This window comes from Terrapene carolina, unplaced genomic scaffold (assembly GCF_002925995.2).
Source record: "Terrapene carolina triunguis isolate 2854851 unplaced genomic scaffold, T_m_triunguis-2.0 Scaffold138, whole genome shotgun sequence".
NCBI lineage: Eukaryota > Metazoa > Chordata > Testudines > Emydidae > Terrapene > Terrapene triunguis.
This window is the reverse complement of record NW_020664489.1, coordinates 2,439,756-2,458,254: the sequence shown is the minus strand read 5'-3', so window position 1 is coordinate 2,458,254 and position 18,499 is coordinate 2,439,756. Positions and strand designations below refer to the sequence as shown.

The following is an 18,499-nucleotide window of genomic DNA, read 5'->3' as shown; positions in this document are numbered from 1 at the left end:
TAGTTATGCCCGTGTAGTGGATTAGCGATGGTCCTTCCCCCTCTGGGTCAGTGGGAGGCCACTCCGCCTCCCTATGTTGCTGGGCGTCACCTACAGTTAGGGAATTAGCCTGTGGCTCTGGCTGGCAGACTAGGCAGAATGGCAGTCAGTTAGGGTCTCCAGACTGCAATCAGGGCAAAGGAGCAAACAGTTACAAGTCCAAATGCTTCATCAGGACAGGGCAACAGAGAGTCTATGGCTCAAGCCTGTCCTCAGGATTGAGCAGCAAACAGTTAGTTATGAGCTCCAGGCCCTCAGTCAGGGTGGGCGGTAAAGGGTCTACGGCTCGGGCCTATAGCTTGGGCCTGTCCTCAGGGTCGAGCAGCAGACAAGGAGTTACTAGTCCAAGCCCTTAGGGAGGGGCAGCAAAGAGTCTATAGCTCAGGCCTGTATTCAGGGCCAAGCAGCAAGAGGGTTGGGTATCCTTGCTCTGGCAAATGGCCAACAATCGCAGGCTCCTTGGCCTAGAGAGGGGGGACTGCTACCCCAGGAAAGGGGTGGCAGGGGTAGGGGAATGCGGGCCCCCCCGACTCCACCGCGTTCTAGTCCAGGGCCCTAACAGTGGCAGAGTACTCTGCCACTGGGTAAGCAGGGAATCCAACCACAACAGGCTGACAGGGTCTCCAGCAGCAATGCAGCCAAATTAGGGCCGGATGCCCCTGGGCCACTTCCTCTCCTCCCCTCGGGGGGTACATAGATCCATAGGGGTCCTCCAGTTTGTCTGGATTGAAGGCCAGTGGCAGTCCCAGAGGCTCCTCGGTGCCTTGGTCAGCAGATGGCTCCAGCAGCTCTGGCCAGTCTTCAGCTCGGTGGGGATCCGCTGCAGTCTCCCAGCTCGGGAGCGGGCAGGAGGCATCTGTCTCCTTCTGCAGCTGCAGCTGAAATGAGCCCCAGGACCAGTCCTTTATACTTCCTTTTCCAGCCTCTGACTTCTGGAGGTAGGGGCAAACATGGCCTAGCTCCGCCCACCAGGGTTCACAGAGTGGTTCCTCCCCCTCTGGCTCAGCGGGAGGCCACTCTACCTCACTACAGCTCCCATCTACCACAGTAAATAATTCCTTTCTTTCCTTGGCATTAACACCCTACAAATATGTGTAAACTGTTATCATACCCTGCTTCAATCATTGCTTAGCTGAGCTGTGAATATTTAACTCTTTTAATCTTGCTTCAGACATCAGTCCCTCAATGATTCTGAACAGATTTGTTGATCTTCTCAGAACTCACTCCAGTTTGGCATTATCTACATTAGAAATGTGGCACACAGAAGTGAGCACAGTAATCTAGGTGCTCATGAACTTGAGCCCTATCGAAAATAATGTTACCACAGCCCAAACTTTCACATTGCCCTTTCTATGTTTTTGCAACAAAATCATATTGATAATTCAAGTTTAATTTGGTGTTAGTCTTCACCTCTGAGACACTTTGTGTATTACTAATTTCCAAGTTCCTCCCTTGGATTGGGTATGTGTCTTGGATTATTTTCCCCAGATGCATAATTTACATTTTCCTACATTGGATATATGACAGGGAAAATAAATTCAGTCAATCACTCTAGGCCATTTTGTATTCTTTCTCTATCCTAACTGGTGTTTGCAGTGCCTTTCAGTTTAATATATCATATAAGTTTAATTACTATTTACTCTTGATCATTAATGAATATGTTAAATAAGACCCATCTGTATTATTTATTAATATCATTTATTAGGTGCAAAGCAGTCAAGATGCAGGCCTACTATATGCACTACGTTTCATTCATCCACTAATTTTTAAATCTAGTTAAAAACAATTACATTGGGTAAGATTTATTCTTTATGATGCCATGATCATGGTCCCCCTAAATGTTTTAGTGATATCTTTGTCTTAATCACTGTTTCCCTATTTAATGTTGCTAAAAGATAATCTATGGATCAGTAATGGCCAGGATCACTCTTCTTTTCTCTTTAGAAAATCATCACTATGGTTAGTTTTTCTGTACCTCTTCAGTTTTCCATAAATTTCAGAAACAACTGTCAGTGGATTAATACATTTTAGCTAATTCTCTTCATAGTCTAGGTATTCTTAATCCTGCCTCAACAGAGGGGACTGGACTAGATGGCCTCTTGAAGTTCCTTCCAGCCCTACATTTCTATAATTCTGTGAATGTCACCTAGATGTGACCTACAAATAAATATGACATAACAAAGAGAAAATATTTATTAGCTTTGGAAACTTTCTATAACCTTTTCACAGGCACAGCAATGGAAATATCACTTCTCAACCACCTTTTTCCCATCTAGTCTCATGCTACAAAATGACAGTGGGAATAGCACTTTTCCCTGTATTTCAGATACTTGTATGTGGAATTCCTGGTTCTTTCTGCTTTTTTTTCCCTACCTCCAGTTTATTAAATATTTGGCTGAGAAACTGGTATTTATTTTCAAAGGCAGCTTCGGTCTGTCTGTCTATAACAGTACATTTAAAACACAAAAAAGATTGTTGTGTTGATTGCTCTTTGTGTGTGTGTGTGTGTGTGTGTGCGCGCACGCATGCATAGTTTACTCCAGGGTGGCCAATTATCCTGATTACAAGGCTGACATATATGCAGGAATTGAAAACCTAGTGCACAAAGAATAAGGTGGGGTGTCTTTAATCTTGAAAGTGCATTCATTTCCTGGAAATCAGTCATCAAATGTTAATGACAGGTTAGCAAGAATTTTCACCAACAAAGGGTGAGTCAAGAGAAAATGTCTTTAGGAGTAGAAGTCAACTGGCTAAATTCCACACAAAGCAAAATCAGACAAGAGCAACACCAGGAAAGAAGCACACAATGATAGTGTTGGTGAGGTGAAGTCCAGGGCTAGTCTGTGTCCTTTAGCTGCCAAATTCACCTAACTAATTGCATTAGATATTGGCTGTGAAGCAGTGACAAAGAAGTTAAAGAGCATGGCATATCATCTGCTGCAGCATCCAAAGCCAAATCAGTGTTTAATTTGTCTAGCCATTTTCAGAAGAACGTGCTGTGATAACTGAAGCCTAATCTGGGTGTGTGTGTGTGTGTGTGTGTGTGTGTGTGTGATCGAGAGGGAGAGAGCGAGAGAGAGACACTGAGAGAGGTCTAATCTCTCTCTCTCTCTCTCTCTCTTTTTGTGTGTGTGGAATGTTGATGAACAAATTAGTTGATCTTCCCCTAGGCTCCAGGGCGGGGCCAGACATGAGGGATTCAGGGTGTGGGTGGGGGCTCTGGGCTGAGGCAGGGGATTGGAGTGCAGGAGGGGGTGAGGGCTCCAGCTGGGGGTGCAGGCTCAGGGGTGGGGCTGGGGGTTGGGGTGCAGGAGGGGGTGAGGGCTCCGGCTGGGGTTGTGGGCTCTGCAGTGGGGTCGGGGATGAGGGGTTTGGGGTACAGGAGAGGGCTCTGGGCTGGGGCTGAGGGGGTTTGGAGTGCAGGAGGGGGTTCCAACTTGGGGTAAGGGGTTGGGGTGCAGGTGGGGGTGCGGGGTCGGGTAGGGAGTTAGGGTGAAGGAGAGGTTCCAACCTGGGGCAGGGGGTTTGGAGTGTGGGCTCTGGCTGGGCAGCGATTATCTCAGGCAGCTTCCGCTCAGCGGCACAGAGGGGCTAAGGCAGGCTCCCTGCCTGCCCTGGCTCCACACTGGTCCCGGAAAAAGCTGGCATGTCCGGCCCGTAGACGTAGGTGTGGCCAGGTGGCTCTGGACGATGTGCACTGCCCGTGACCGCAGGCACACCCCCATGGTTCCCGGCCAATGGGAGCTGCGGAGCCGGTGCTGGGGGCAGGAGCAGCATGCGGAGCTTCCCTGGTTGCTCTTGCACCTAGGGGTCACAGGGACATGCCGGCCACTTCTGGGTGCTGCGTGGAGCCGATCGGACTTTTAATAGCCTGGCAACCCTAGCTTCCCCCCGCAGCAGGGCGAGCCGGCTCTCGCAGCTCCAGCCCTGCAGGGTTGGGAGGTGGGGCAGTGCCGAGGCTCGGGACTTCCGGCCTGCGGCGCAGAGACTTTCCGCAGGCTGGATGAAATTAAGCAGCAGGCCAGATCCAGCCTGCAGGTGTAGGTTCCCCACCCCTGGGCTAGGGTAATAACTGCAAGGTCTTCTTCATTATCCCTTGGAGTTGTTTTCTTCACTTCAGTGTAATTCTTCCTGGGGAGTTTAGAAATTCATCCTAGTCTAACCTGTGTTTTGAGCTCACTGAGGATGAAATTCACTTCACCCGCGTAAAGCCAGAGCTTTAAGAGGGTAATGTGCAGAGAGAATTGGAGAATGATATACACTATCCTAGCCTGCAACCATGATTAGTGGTTGGAATCCTATTTGCATGACTTTTATGGAGTGGTAGCACTATATAATCAAGGCAAATATAAATCCTGTGTCCCCGTTCCTTATCAACCTCCATCTCTGCCTTCTGTGCTGGCCTTTGCTGGGCAGGTGGGGAAACCCAATCCTGGAGCATAGAGGCTTCCATGCGTATCTGTTCGCTTGACACCCTCTTCTGTTTACCGTTCTGAACTTAGGACTTAAATGAGGGCTTAAACTGCAGCAATGGAGGTTTAGGTTGGACATTAGGAAATAGTTCCTAACTGTGAGGGTGGTTAAACACTGGAATAAACTGCCTAGGGAGGCTGTGGAATCTCCATCTCTGGAGATATTTAAGAGTAGGTTAGATAAATGTTTATCCAGGATGGTCTAAACAGTATTTGGTCCTGCCATGATGGCAGGAGACTGGACTTGATGACCTCTCGAGGTCCCTTCCAGTCCTAGAATCTATGAATCTTTGAATCTATGATGCAAGAGTTTCTGCAAAATAAGTCTTCGAAACCAGGATGAATTTGATCTGTACGTGTCTTGCCATTTTCTATTATGAAGGCACCAGTTGTGGTGCCATAGTTAAGATAGAATTGAGTTTTGCTCTTTTATAGATGGGCCTGATTCGAGGAGTGTTTCATTCACAGAACAGTAACGGGAGTTCTACACATGGAATGCTCACAGGATTAGGACCTTACTTTTTCTCCTTTGCTTCTGGAATCCAAGAAGCACATTTTGTTGATGGTTTGGTTCTTTTGGTGGATGAGGGGGAAGATGACAAACATCTCTTATAAACTATCTTTTTTGAGGGACTAAGTTAAAAAAAACATAAGCAGAGAGAACTTTTTGTAAGACTAAAACCAATATCACCAATTTTTTAAATATAAAGCTATTGTTCACTATGTATTTTGAGCCTGTGTCATTTATCTCTGTTAAAATATCACCCACTCCATTCAGTGTATTTCATGTGATGGCACTCAGACACAAAGGTGTCCTCCCACACTGGAGAATTTATGGATGATTTTTTCCCCCCTGTTTTTGGGTTTGAGTTGAGGGGAGGCTCGGAAAAATTCTCCACTGCTATGTGGGCTCCCTTGAATGATTAGCTCTTTTTAAGTGTTTCAGTGCACAGATTCACATAGTAATTAAGTTCCTGCAGTGAAAATTACTATTCAAAGGAAACAATGAAATAATTGTTTTTGATTTAATGCAGTGTCAGCAATTAGATGTATTGTTATTTGTGTGTGAGAGACGAGATGAACCTTATGAAAAGCACATTAGCATCAATGTCTGTTCTTTGGGGGTTCATGGCTCTGGGGAGAGGTTTCAGAAGATATTCTGCCTTCCATCAGGCATTCCCATTGATGTTAATGGGGTTTTGCCATGTGGCTCAAGGACACCATATGGTCCTAAATCATTCTCAGGTCAGGTGTTTACTCAGAGATGACCACATTTTGTCCTGATATACACTCTGTGCATAACTACAGAGTTCAGGGTGGGAATCAGGCCTAAATGAGCCGCTTCCTCTTTGTGCCTGAACTAATGATGATTAAGGCCAATGGGAATCTTTCTATTGACTTCAGTGTGTGTTGCCTCTTATCTTGAATGACCATACTCAACACTGCCCTTGAACATCCACCTTGCAACTACAGACATAATTTTCTACTATATAGGCGGAAGCCTTAAGGGGAAAAGCTAGGCAGTAAAATCTTCTCTGGCCATTGAATGTTTATTTTATGTTGTTCCACCATTGCCATAAGAAATGGTTGAGGCTGCCTTCGGAATAGTTTAATAAATCCTCATTCTGCATTCAGCACTGTTTAGTGTGACATTATATACAGACCAGAAGACTGCAGTCTGGGGGTGTGGCATGTGTCATTTGTTTGGCTTGCATGATATTGATTATAAATAATTGCTTATCTTTTTTTGCAAAAATCATATAATAACCCGATAGAGCAACTAGCTAGTTAAATGGATTAATATGGTGATTTTGATCACAGGCAATTTAATTGTTGTCAGTGTATTATTGTAATTTGAGTGCTTTACGTTGACTTTTGTATGTCACTCATCCCTAGGACAAGGTACAAGAACTCTAACCCTTGCAGAAAAAGACTAGATGCTTTTCATTAGAAAAAGTCAAGAGTTTCTCTCTCTAAATGCCATTCAGAAAGCAGACAAAATGTATCCTACGGTTTGTTTCCATAGACCATCTTGTGAAATTCAGAATGAATTTCTCTGTAAACGTGTTTGTTCCTTGGCAACAATCCCATATGAGCTGTACTGTCATATGTCCCTTTTCAGAAACACACTCTGATGTTTATAAATTCATCTAAGAATATAGATAACCCACACACTAAAGCATGCGTCAGGGCACAACTGTCAATCCCATCAAGCTATGGCTCTGTAAAGAAGCAGGAATATACATTTGATTCAACAGTTTTTGAGGCCCTGATTTTTATAGTGCTGTGCTTTGTGGATATTGTCTTGTGTTAATAAATGTTTCAAATAGATGTTTCAGTGTAGGACATTTCATGCACTTAATGTCGAAATTGTAATACTGCACTGAGATTTACATGTAGCTGCCGTGGATATGTGAGAACAGAATATCTTACGTTTTATTTATATAGTGCCTTTTATCCTAAGGGATCCCCAAATACATCACAAATTAATATAGAAATTTCTGTACACACAATCCCTTTCCCCTCTACTGAAATGGAACTGCTACTGAGGTGAAATGCATCTACTGTAGAACAAGAAGAAACCGTTCTCCTCCCAGGCTCTTTTCCTTAGCCTCCATTTCACCCCCTATATAGCTCTGAAGTCTCCCCATCCATCAGAAGCCCCTACTCTCATCCCTTCTTAAAACCTACCTTTTCAAGCAGTCCCTCATGGCTTTTTCTCCTCTTTCCCTACTCCTCCCTGAACTGTTCTGTCGAATTTCTTGTCTGTGATGCCTTAGCCTGTTTACAGTAGATGGTAAACCCTTTGGAATAGGCCGCATGCTTTATCTATGTTTGCAAAGCACCGTGTAAATTTGTGGGAGCTACATAAATGGTTTTAATAACAATGATTAATAAATAATTAATTTCCCTCTGAGAAATGTTTACAATTTGAGCGCTGGTTATGGGCTCTGAACAATAAGGAAAGCACTTTTAAGTCGTACAGTACAATGGCTGGAGTTCAGCTGGAAAACACAGGTTGCATGTAGATGACATTTAATCTACAGCACTGTATTGTTCAAGAAATAAGTTTCCTAGAGATTTTTTTTAAAAAGTGCTCAGATAGACAAATACTGCTAATTATGTCCTCTTACTGGAGAGCACAGCATTTTATAGAAGCATTATTTTTCCATTTGCATTTTCATGTTGGAGTGTTTTCTTCAATATTTATGTGGGGAGATTGAATTTTTCAGCAGGGGTCCAAAAGACACAATCCTCAGGAGCTTTGAATTTTAAGCAATTAACTGGATCATGCCTGGTGTGGAAGTAATATGATTAGGAAAGAAAGCTATTAAGGAATCAGTTCGTAATGGTGGAATTGAGTTCATGCATGCTTACAGCTGCACTCATTTAGTATACAAATACATTTAATGAAATATTTATAGCTCTCTTTTAAAATGATGTAAATTGGGGGTGCTTGTGAATTTTCAGTGTAGGATCCACTTTCAAGTCAGATTCAACAGACCCCTCTTGAAAGCACAGAGCTGTTTTCTCTGGCATTGGAAGGTGATGAAACTTTACAGCAATGGAATAAAAACATGGAGTGAATAAAGATGGCTGTGAGCAATTCTGGAATTGTGCTTCCAAGTCAGTGTAATATTTTAATCTTCTAGGGTTTAGTAATTCAAGAAAGCAAATCCAACAGTAGTTTCCATTTGCTGAGTGTCTCCCTCTCCATTCTGTGTGCCTCCCTCAGTCCAGTCCTATCTCTCAACTTCTCTCTTTGATATCACTTTTTGGATATTTCACCATCAAATTATACTTGAACAAGACCAAAGCTGTACTTTTTAGCTTTCTTCCCCAGTCTGCCTTCTCTGTCACTGTTAACACCCCGCCCCATTCTTCCTGTCCCTCACGCCAATAACCAGTATCATCTTTGACTCCTCCATTTGCTTTGTCCCACATATACAGGTCACATCCAAATGTTGCCGCTCCTTCTTCTCTAAAGGTCTGTCCAGGCCATCCTCATATTCTATATTGATCATGCCAAACTACTTTTGTTTGCCCTCTTTGACACCTACATCACCTCCTCTTCACTCCATTCAAACCACTGCTGCTAAGGTCACTTTTAGTGCCTGTTGTGCAGCTCACATCACTCCCCGTTTTCCAATGCATCCAGTTCAAGTTTCTTGTAGTCATCTTCAAGGTCCATCGTAGATCTGCCTCTCCTTATACATCCACTCTTGTCTCACCACATGGCCTTCCTCCACTTTGCCAAAGGATGCTACCATTGTCCATCCATCCATTTCTCCCTCAACTGTGGGAGCTTTGAACTTTGACTTCTTCCACAACCATCTTCTCACCGTCTTCCAAGTTGCCACTCATGCCTGGGGTTGCCTTCTCCAAATCTATCTGTATGCCCCTACCCTTCTCATCATTCAAATCCATCCTTCAGACCTGCTTACGCGATGCTCACAAGTAATTAGCCAGCTAATTAAGAGTAGGCTGAGGAGCAGTCAGCATAGTTGAAGTGCATGTATTTATTCTGTTCAATAAAAGCCTCTGTTTATAAACTTGTATAATATACACCTCTACCCCGATATAACGCGACCCGATATAACACGAATTCGGATATAACACGGTAAAGCAGTGCTCCGGGGGCTGCGCACTTCGGTGGATCAAAGCAAGTTAGATATAATGCGGTTTCACCTATAACGCGGTAAGATTTTTTGGCTCCCGAGGACAGCATTATATCGAGGTAGAGGTGTATAAATAAATATTGCATGTTTTGGATGTATCCCTCACAGCCCTTTCATATATTGCTTGTCATCCCAGATTGTAAGCTCTTTAGGGCAAACAATGTGAGGGACAGTCTTCCTATATATTTGTCTATCACCTAGCACAGTGAGGCCTTGATTCTGATTGGGGCCTCTTTGGGCTTCCACAATAGAAATAGTAAATGTTTATTAAATTAATACATTTCACATTGAATAATGGTTATTTTACGTAATACCAGGTATTAAGTATGGGCTTGCAAACTCTTCCTTACATGATATGGGCCAGTTTCAAGTGTCAAACCTGTATGTAATATTTGCATATGATGAATGCATAATCATTTACATATTTAAAGTGGGTAGAATGTTTTTTGATGATTCATTCTTTCAAATTGTGAAAGCTTTTTTATATGAAGGATTTCATCCATGAGCTTAATGGAATTACTCTATTAATCAGGACTCTATTATTTTCTATGCATCCTATTAACATTTTCTACCTCCCATGTTTAATGTGACTGCTTCTTCTGAAATAAACAATGAACCTCCACTTTATTAGAGGGAAGACACATTAAAAGATATTAAAACATAGATCTCTTTCCAACTTTTTACTGCCCTTTGCTCAAACTGAGAAAAAAAAATCCTTTAGAAGGGCTGTCCTGCAGACCTTGTTTAAATAGACTCCAAGCCGCACCTCCTGTGAGTGTTGCTTATGAGTCACTTAAGAGGAATATACAGCCGCATCTACTTGAAGAAGAAGAAATGGTTACTTACTGTAACTGTGGTTCTTCGAGATGTGATGCAGATGTCTATTCCATGACACACCCTCCAGCCCCTCTACATTGGAATCTAGTCTCTAGGTGTTTTGGTGTGAAGGAACCGAGGGAGGTCAGAACATTGCCACCTCATATAGCCAGGGGAGGAGCTCTGGCCATGAGGCGTGAGCGCCGCCCCTCTACAGGTACTGCTAGGCAAAATTCTCCAGCTCCTGTGCACTGGCCAGGCACGCACCTAAGTGGAATACATGTTTGCATCACATCTCGAAGACTCACTGTTACAGTACGTAACCATTTCTTCTATTAGTTTCAACCTAGCTTTAGCATGTAATTGAATGTACTGAGGGTGCAGACAAACAAAACCACAATAAGTAGTTTTGTTTGCAAACCTTTATTAAATGCACAAAATAGCAGTGGAGTAAGTAGGTAGCACTAGGAGTACAATTCCATTCTCTTAAAACTGGGCACAAAGCAACTAACCCTTCACCTCACCCCTTTCATCCCACAATAACAAGACATCATAAAAGTGCTTACTTATTACTTATTGAGAACTGACAGCATCCTTGATGCTATACAAAGATGGAGATATCACTGCCTCTAATGAGTTTACTGAGGGCAAGTCTGGTGACTTTCATTGATGTGAATAGTCATTACTCCAGCAACAATTGTATGTGCTATTTGTATGCATGACTATTTGTGTGGGTATTGGCTGCAGGATCTGTCTCTTGATCAGAAACAGACAACATAGTTGAAACATATGCTGTAACAAAAATGGTAAAGCTACATACCCAATAATATTTTTGAAATAAAATATGAAATGAGAAGTCATAGATGGTGTTCTTAAGCAAGTTTGTGGGCATACTCCAACCCCGTAGCTTAAAGGTACTTGAGTGAATTCAATAGTTGCCTTGAAAACTGTACCAAAAGGGTTGAAAGCGTAATTGAAGGAAAGTGCTATTTACTTACAGAATGGTTTTGTCCTAGCCTGTAATTGATAGCATTATTGTGAACATTGCAGTGCTTGTGGGGATGGTTTAGAATTGTTCAGTGAATCTAGAATCAGTGTGTTTGTTAGGCATAGGCTTAGTACACAATGGGTATAATATTATATTTATTCAGGAAGTCATTTTGTGGTCTGTAGCTAAGGAAACAAACCAAGAGCATGTGTGTTTGCATGGAAAAAATATGGACACATGCGGAGAAATGTAGGCTGTGAAATAACGTAGGATGCTCTTCACCTATCATTTCTCAGAGCTTCACAAACGTGAACAGGTAAACAGGTTAATAAAATGTTAGGATGTGTAGTAACACTAAGAAATGTCAACAATTATTCGTTGTGTGTATAGGCTAGTGATGCAGTCATTCCAGTTTATATTTGTGCTCTGCATATGATATTTTTCTTGATATAAAAAACTAGTGATTGAAGGGATGAGGGGATAATAACTGTAAACTAGATGAATCAAGGGATTTAATAATAGGATATGGAGACTTCTACTGCAAGGTCACCAGTTTGAGTCCAGCTCAGATCCACTGTGGTGGCTATTTTAACAGCTGTTCTTTATTACCTGCCTATTATTTTGTGCACTGGGGCTATTTAGATTTTGTTGCACAAGAGTAACCTCTCCAGATGTAAATACAACTATCTGCTTTTGATTTTTTTTTATAGAGCGAGTTTAAAAAAAGAGAGAGAGAGAGAGAGAGAGAGTTCCCTATTTGTGAAGCTGATTTTCTTGGCCAGCACAGTTAGTTGTCAAAATATGTTCAAAATAAATCTCTTCTGTTTGATTATTCGCTTTGAAAGGGGCTTGGATGGTGCCTCCACACATTCCATCCCAATGAAATCTCTACATCCCAGACAGTTACCAGGGAATGGCTGTTAGAACAGATATGGTTTCTTTAGTTTGTCAGGGATTTGTGCCTCCTGAACATCCTGGTGGTAAGATGATTTTAAAAGCACCACTGTCTCAATCTTCAGCATCTTCACGTTTGCCATCTCTCAGTTTGACAAAGTGATAAAAGCTGCCTTGAGGTTGTGGAGGAAAACTGAAATGAAGAATACGAATACCACATTCATTCATTACACTTCACTCCTCTTCTCACTAATTTAAAGAAGTTATTTTAAGGTATGTGCTAACTCCGGTGGCAAAAAGTATCCTTCAAGGTACTTTTATGGCCCCGTCACCATTGTTCCTGGTCATGTCATCCATTTATGGGGTAGAAAAGGGTCATTTTAATTGTTGGATGCCAAGTAATTTGATTTTTAAAATGACTACAAATATCTAGTCTAGAGAAAAAAGAAAAGCCAGCTCTGACTAGTTGTTTCTCTTACTGCCAACTCAGGTGTGTGACTTCCATTATTTTAGTCACAGTGATTCTTTTACATACCTTAGCACATACCATAATCAAGACCAAGCAAAATAATCATAATTATTAACCATGGCTATCTAATTATGAAGTAAAGTAAAGGAAAAGAAAACATTAAACAAAACACAGATGACAGAACACAGATGATAAACTGGTTTCTTCAGGTATGTTAGCAACAAGAAGAAAGTCAAGGAAAGTGTGGGCCCCTTACTGAATGAGGGAGACAACCTAGTGACCGAGGATGTGGAAAAAGCTAATGTACTCAATGCTTTTTTTGCCTCTGTCTTCACGAACAAGGTCAGCTCCCAGACTGCTGCACTGGGCAGCACAATATGGGGAGAAGGTGACCAGCCCTATGTGGAGAAAGAAGTGGTTCGGGACTATTTAGAAAAACTGGACGTGCACAAGTCCATGGGGCCGGATGCGCTGCATCCGAGGATGCTAAAGGAGTTGGCGGATGAGATTGCAGAGCCATTAGCCATTATTTTTGAAAACTCATGGCGATCGGGGGAGGTCCCAGATGACTGGAAAAAGGCTAATGTAGTGCCCATCTTTAAAAAAGGGAAGAAGGAGGATCCGGGGAACTACAGGCCAGTCAGCCTCACCTCAGTCCCTGGAAAAATCATGGAACAGGTCCTCAAGGAATCAATTATGAAACACTTAGAGGAGAGGAAAGTGATCAGGAACAGTCAGCATGGATTCACCAAGGGGAAGTCGTGCCTGACTAACCTAGTTGCCTTCTATGATGCGATAACTGGCTCTGTGGATGAGGGGAAAGCAGTGGATGTGTTATTCCTTGACTTTAGCAAAGCTTTTGATACAGTCTCCCACAGTATTCTTGCCGCCAAGTTAATGAAGTATGGGCTGGATGAATGGACTGTAAGGTGGATAGAAAGCTGGCTAGATCGTCGGGCTCAACGGGTAGTGATCAATGGCTCCATGTCTAGTTGGCAGCCGGTTTCAAGTGGAGTGCCCCAAGGGTCGGTCCTGGGGCCGGTTTTGTTTAATATCTTTATTAATGATCTGGAGGATGGTGTGGACTGCACTCTCAGCAAGTTTGCAGATGACACTAAACTAGGAGGCGTGGTAGATACACTAGAGGGTAGGGATCGGATACAGAGGGACCTAGACAAATTAGAGGATTGGGCCAAAAAAAACCTGATGAGGTTCAACAAGGACAAGTGCAGAGTCCTGCACTTAGGACGGAAGAATCCCATGCACTGCTACAGACTAGGGACCGAATGGCTAGGTAGCAGTTCTGCAGAAAAGGACCTAGGGGTCACAGTGGACGAGAAGCTGGATATGAGTCAACAGTCTGCTCTTGTTGCCAAGAAGGCTAATGGCATTTTGGGCTGTATAAGTAGGGGCATTGCCAGCAGATCAAGGAACGTGATCGTTCCCCTTTATTCGACATTGGTGAGGCCTCATCTGGAATACTGTGTCCAGTTTTGGGCCCCACACTACAAGAAGGATGTGGAAAAATTGGAAAGAGTCCAGTGGAGGGCAACAAAAATGATTAGGGGTCTGGAGCACATGACTTATGAGGAGAGGCTGAGGGAACTGGGATTGTTTAGTCTGCAGAAGAGAAGAATGAGGGGGGATTTGATAGCAGCCTTCAACTACCTGAAGGGGGGTTCCAAAGAGGATGGAGCTCGGCTGTTCTCAGTGGTGGCAGATGACAGAACAAGGAGCAATGGTCTCAAGTTGCAGTGGGGGAGGTCCAGGTTGGATATTAGGAAACACTATTTCACTAGGAGGGTGGTGAAGCACTGGAATGCGTTACCTAGGGAGGTGGTGGAGTCTCCTTCCTTGGAGGTTTTTAAGGCCCGGCTTGACAAAGCCCTGGCTGGGATGATTTAGTTGGGAATTGGTGCTGCTTTGAGCAGGGGGTTGGACTAGATGACCTCTTGAGGTCCCTTCCAACCCTGATATTCTATGATTCTATGATTCTAATCCCTTTTATATGTGTCTCGATGGAGTACTTCTGGCAGAGATTACACCTCTGAGAGTGAAACTGCCTTGGTGGGCCAATTCGTTTGGGATGTTGAGACCAAGGTCTTACCGGTATTTTCCCAAATTATCATGAAGCCAAACTTATTATATCCTTAGATAACTGAGAAGGGTTATAGATGAGCAAAATAATTTTGTTAGGGAAAAGTGAATCCTATTGGTTATTAAGAATAACCACAGAGTTCATAATTGGGCAAGGTAAGCAATCTCAACTAAATCATAGGAAAGTGAAGGAAATATTTAAATCAATTACTTAGAAGAAGCTATTTAAGGAGCTGCTTTAAGATATGCAGTATTCATGAATGGCCTATCTTAAAATCCAATTAAATCCCACAATTTCTCTATTTACAATGTTTAGCCCCTGTCTTCACTCCAAGAATATGTGGTCTAACCACTTGGTGTCTAACTGAAGAACTGTTAGCATTTTAAATTACAACAGCAATTTCATATCTTAATAAAATCATTACAAGAGTTTAAATCTAATCACTTGGCAGTGTCTTGGTTAACCAATCCATATTGAAGTCTTGGGGAGCTTTTTCGTGGGTTGGTTTCCTCTTGAGTCCTCTCATATCTATCTGTCCTTTCATATCTATCTGTGACAGCTTCTTGTAGAGATGGGCAGGATGAGTTGTGGAGCACTTGTGTATAAGCAAGGCAGCAGAGGGGATGTGGTGGGGAATTCTCATTTCAGGGTTTTATACTCTCTTCCTTCCTTTCCATGAAATTAGGAAAACACATCTCTTTCAGGCTTGTTTAAATTCAAAGTCGGTTGCTGTCACCCTTTCATTGGCTTCATGCTGTTGAGGTTTGGGTTAGGTGACACCCTCAGCTCCCGCATGTGCAGTTTGCCTAATGAATATATAAAATTTCTTTAACTACTTTTGTTGTTCTTGTGGTGGGAAAGCATCAGATACATTTTAAAGTTAGTTTTAATCTTTTTTTTTTTTATTCAGTCAGTTTTCTGAGATATCCCTTTAGTTCCATCAGGATTTAAAAGGAGTAAAAATTGTGTTTCAAATGAGTCCAAACATTCCTGTTCTCTTTATAAAAGTCAGCTCTCAAAATGGCCTTTTTAAATTAAATTCTTGGAGTCTTTAAGCTTCAATGGCCATCAAAGAAGGTATTGTCTTTTCTTTTTATCAATCTTTGAAGAGGTGGTTCTTGTCTTCATAAAGTTTGATAAGGGATTGCTGAAGCATTGCCAGATAACTAATTTCCCAATTAATATAAGCATTTCTTTACTCAAATGACTTCTTATGTTAGTAACCAGTTATAGCATCAAATGGCTTTGCTGTATTTGTACATAAAGCATTTTACCATTTACATAACAGTGATATTAGGAGCTGTGTCAGGAGCTTTGCATTTAATTAACTTTATTTGCAGATCTGCATTTCACAAAGATTTTTGCCATTTCAATATTTAAGCACTAAACAAAAGCAGTAAAATATTTCCAGCCACATATGTTTTTCCTTAAGTTTTAAAAGACACAAGCAGGGATTTTCCATTGAAAAGAAAAGGGTGGCGATTGTGGTATAGGCTCATTTTATGACTTAGATGTATCACTCTGATAACAAATTCCTACACTCCTTCTTGCAATCAGGTCTCTTCCTAAAACACGAATGTTTTATATGGTTACAGTCTTGTTATAGCAAGTAAACGTCTATTGGATCTTTTGTTCAAAGCACAAATTTCAATAATAAGTTCATCTTTAAAACATGGCACAACAGAAAGTAGTACAAAGTTAAAGCAAGGTATACTTTAAAATCCAGCTTTTCTGAATTGGTACAACACTTAGGGGCAATAAAAATCCTTATGGCTAAGAAGGAGTTACTTGCTTGTCCTGGGGGACAGAAAGCAGAAACCTCCTGGAATGTCTTTGATTGGCTATATGCTTGGTAACATAACTAGCTAAATGTAGTATGTACTGTTATATTTTCAAGCATCCGGGCTATTACATACTTGTAGCTATATCTTAGTAGTCAATAAAGGCAGAAACAAGTTTGTAACTACCTTAAAAAAGTGTTATACTGTAAATATAATTTTTGTATCAATATTGAGATCTTTCCCCTACAGTGTCCTGTAAGTGGTTATTTTTTTCATATCAGTAATCCCCTGCATATGTAAATTATACCTAGGCTTGGCAGAATTATATATATATATATATATATTTATATATATATATATATATATATAATTTCGATGGATAATATCAACGTTTATTTTAAAGCATTTTTTCAATTTTTGTCTATTTTAAATTTTCACAGACATGGGAAATTATGGGTGAGTTAGACAATGGGAGTGTCAAACAATAATTAATGACAGTAGACATTGAGATTCAAAAAGTTAATGCTTTAGAATTGTTAAAAACCGAACTGTCAACATCATATGTCAAAATACACAAAGTAAGTATCCTTAAATAAAACTTTAATAGGGTCTCAAGCAGCATTTTTCTTTCTTCACCTATCTGTAAATTTATATTATCATCAACAGAAATATTTTCGTTGGCGTGTGTGTGTGTGTGTGTGTGTGTGCGTGTGTGTGTGTGTGTGCGTGAACGCAGCGAAATTGACATTTACCGATTAAAAAGTCTTATCTTTCTAGATGTAGTTATATTGCAAAGGTACAGTCATCCCCTTTACTTTTTAATTCTGTCTGTATTGCATGGGAAGAGCCTGCTGTTTTCCCCGCAGTTTATCATCTGTTTAAATTGGCTCTTGGGAATGACCTGGGCAAGTACTGTAAAAGCCCTCTGACTACATTAGCAATGGATAGAGCTACAAAAGTTACTAACACAGGTTGCTGAGTTATTTTTTTATTGTTTTTTCCCCCAGATGAGGATAGGAATTCATTCAGGATCAGTTCTGACTGGAGTTGTTGGTGTGAGAATGCCACGTTATTGTCTCTTTGGAAACAACGTCACTCTGGCAAGCAAGTTTGAGTCAGGAAGTCATCCGCGTCGCATCAATGTCAGTCCAACCACATACCAGTAAGTGCTGCTAGTCTTTCTGGATTGCTTTGATTTCAGCCCTGGTTTTTGAGTGAAATCTTGTGATGCATCCTGCAGTCTCCACCCCCTCCAGGGCAGCTGCAAAATTCCCACCAAATGAAATGAGTGAAACACTGGGAGAGGCTGGGAAGGAGCATTCCACAGGCCCTTTTCACTGCTACAGGACATACTACTGCAGAGCTAAGAGTGAGCTGTTGGCAGGCCAAAGGAATGGCAGGGAAATGGCCAGTAAATCCATATATCAGCTAGCCTAAAATAACACATAAGTGGGCAATGTCTACCCTACCTCCCCCATACCATGTACTCCATGGATATTGTTATAGTTTTTGTCTGAGGGTTCTGTTCCTCACCCCTATGTGGACTTGATGTAGGAAGGTGCTATTCCAATGGCTTATGAGAGTATATTTATTTTTACTGATGAGGCTGAGATTTCAGAGTTCTATGTATAGTTGGAGGAAAATGTATTATTTAGCACTGTCAAGAGGCACTCAATAAAAACATTTTCATAATTCAAGAAAAAGATAGAAAATGGCAAAGCGTTCTCATTGCTAACCCTTTGGAGGAATTATGCAAATTCAGAGTACTTTTGATTAAATCAGGTTATGAGAAACATCTGGCCTAAAGAAAAGTTCCTCTAATTGTTCAAATTTGACAGATTGACTATAAGAATTTCTGCAACTTGATTAGTTCTTACGTGCTCATTTCTTTGTCAAGAGATCTATATCTCTCTTGTTCTTCTACATTGTCGTGTGAAGTAATTTTCTGAAGCATAGTTTTGCCCAGGCTTCAGCATTTAGCTGAATGGTGGTTTACAGTATTACAGCAATTAAGCCATGCTGCATTTTTTTTTCAGTCGTGCATTTCCATATTTATTTTTCCTGTACCTATCTATGTAAATTAAAGTTTTAAATGGAATTTCTTCATCCAAGACTTGAAGCTTCTGATATGCTAAAATATAAAGCAGTGGGAAACTAAAGTTAAAAAGTAATTAAAACTGGTGAATGAAATGACATTCATCTGGAGAACCCATTCATGTCAGATAAAACTTACACAACAGAAGATGTGCAGTAACTTGAGAAA

At 41.5% G+C, this 18,499-nt stretch overlaps 1 protein-coding gene across 1 annotated transcript in view; it reads left to right on the top strand.

The window, feature by feature from the left end:
• Nucleotides 1-18,499, top strand: part of GUCY1A2 (guanylate cyclase 1 soluble subunit alpha 2) — a 277,555-nt gene that overhangs the window by 234,079 nt on the left and 24,977 nt on the right. Inside the window, exon 7 of the mRNA XM_024206596.1 lies at nt 17,244-17,398. Coding sequence (XP_024062364.1) covers nt 17,244-17,398 — 155 coding nt within the window. The remainder of the gene's footprint in view (nt 1-17,243; nt 17,399-18,499) is intronic.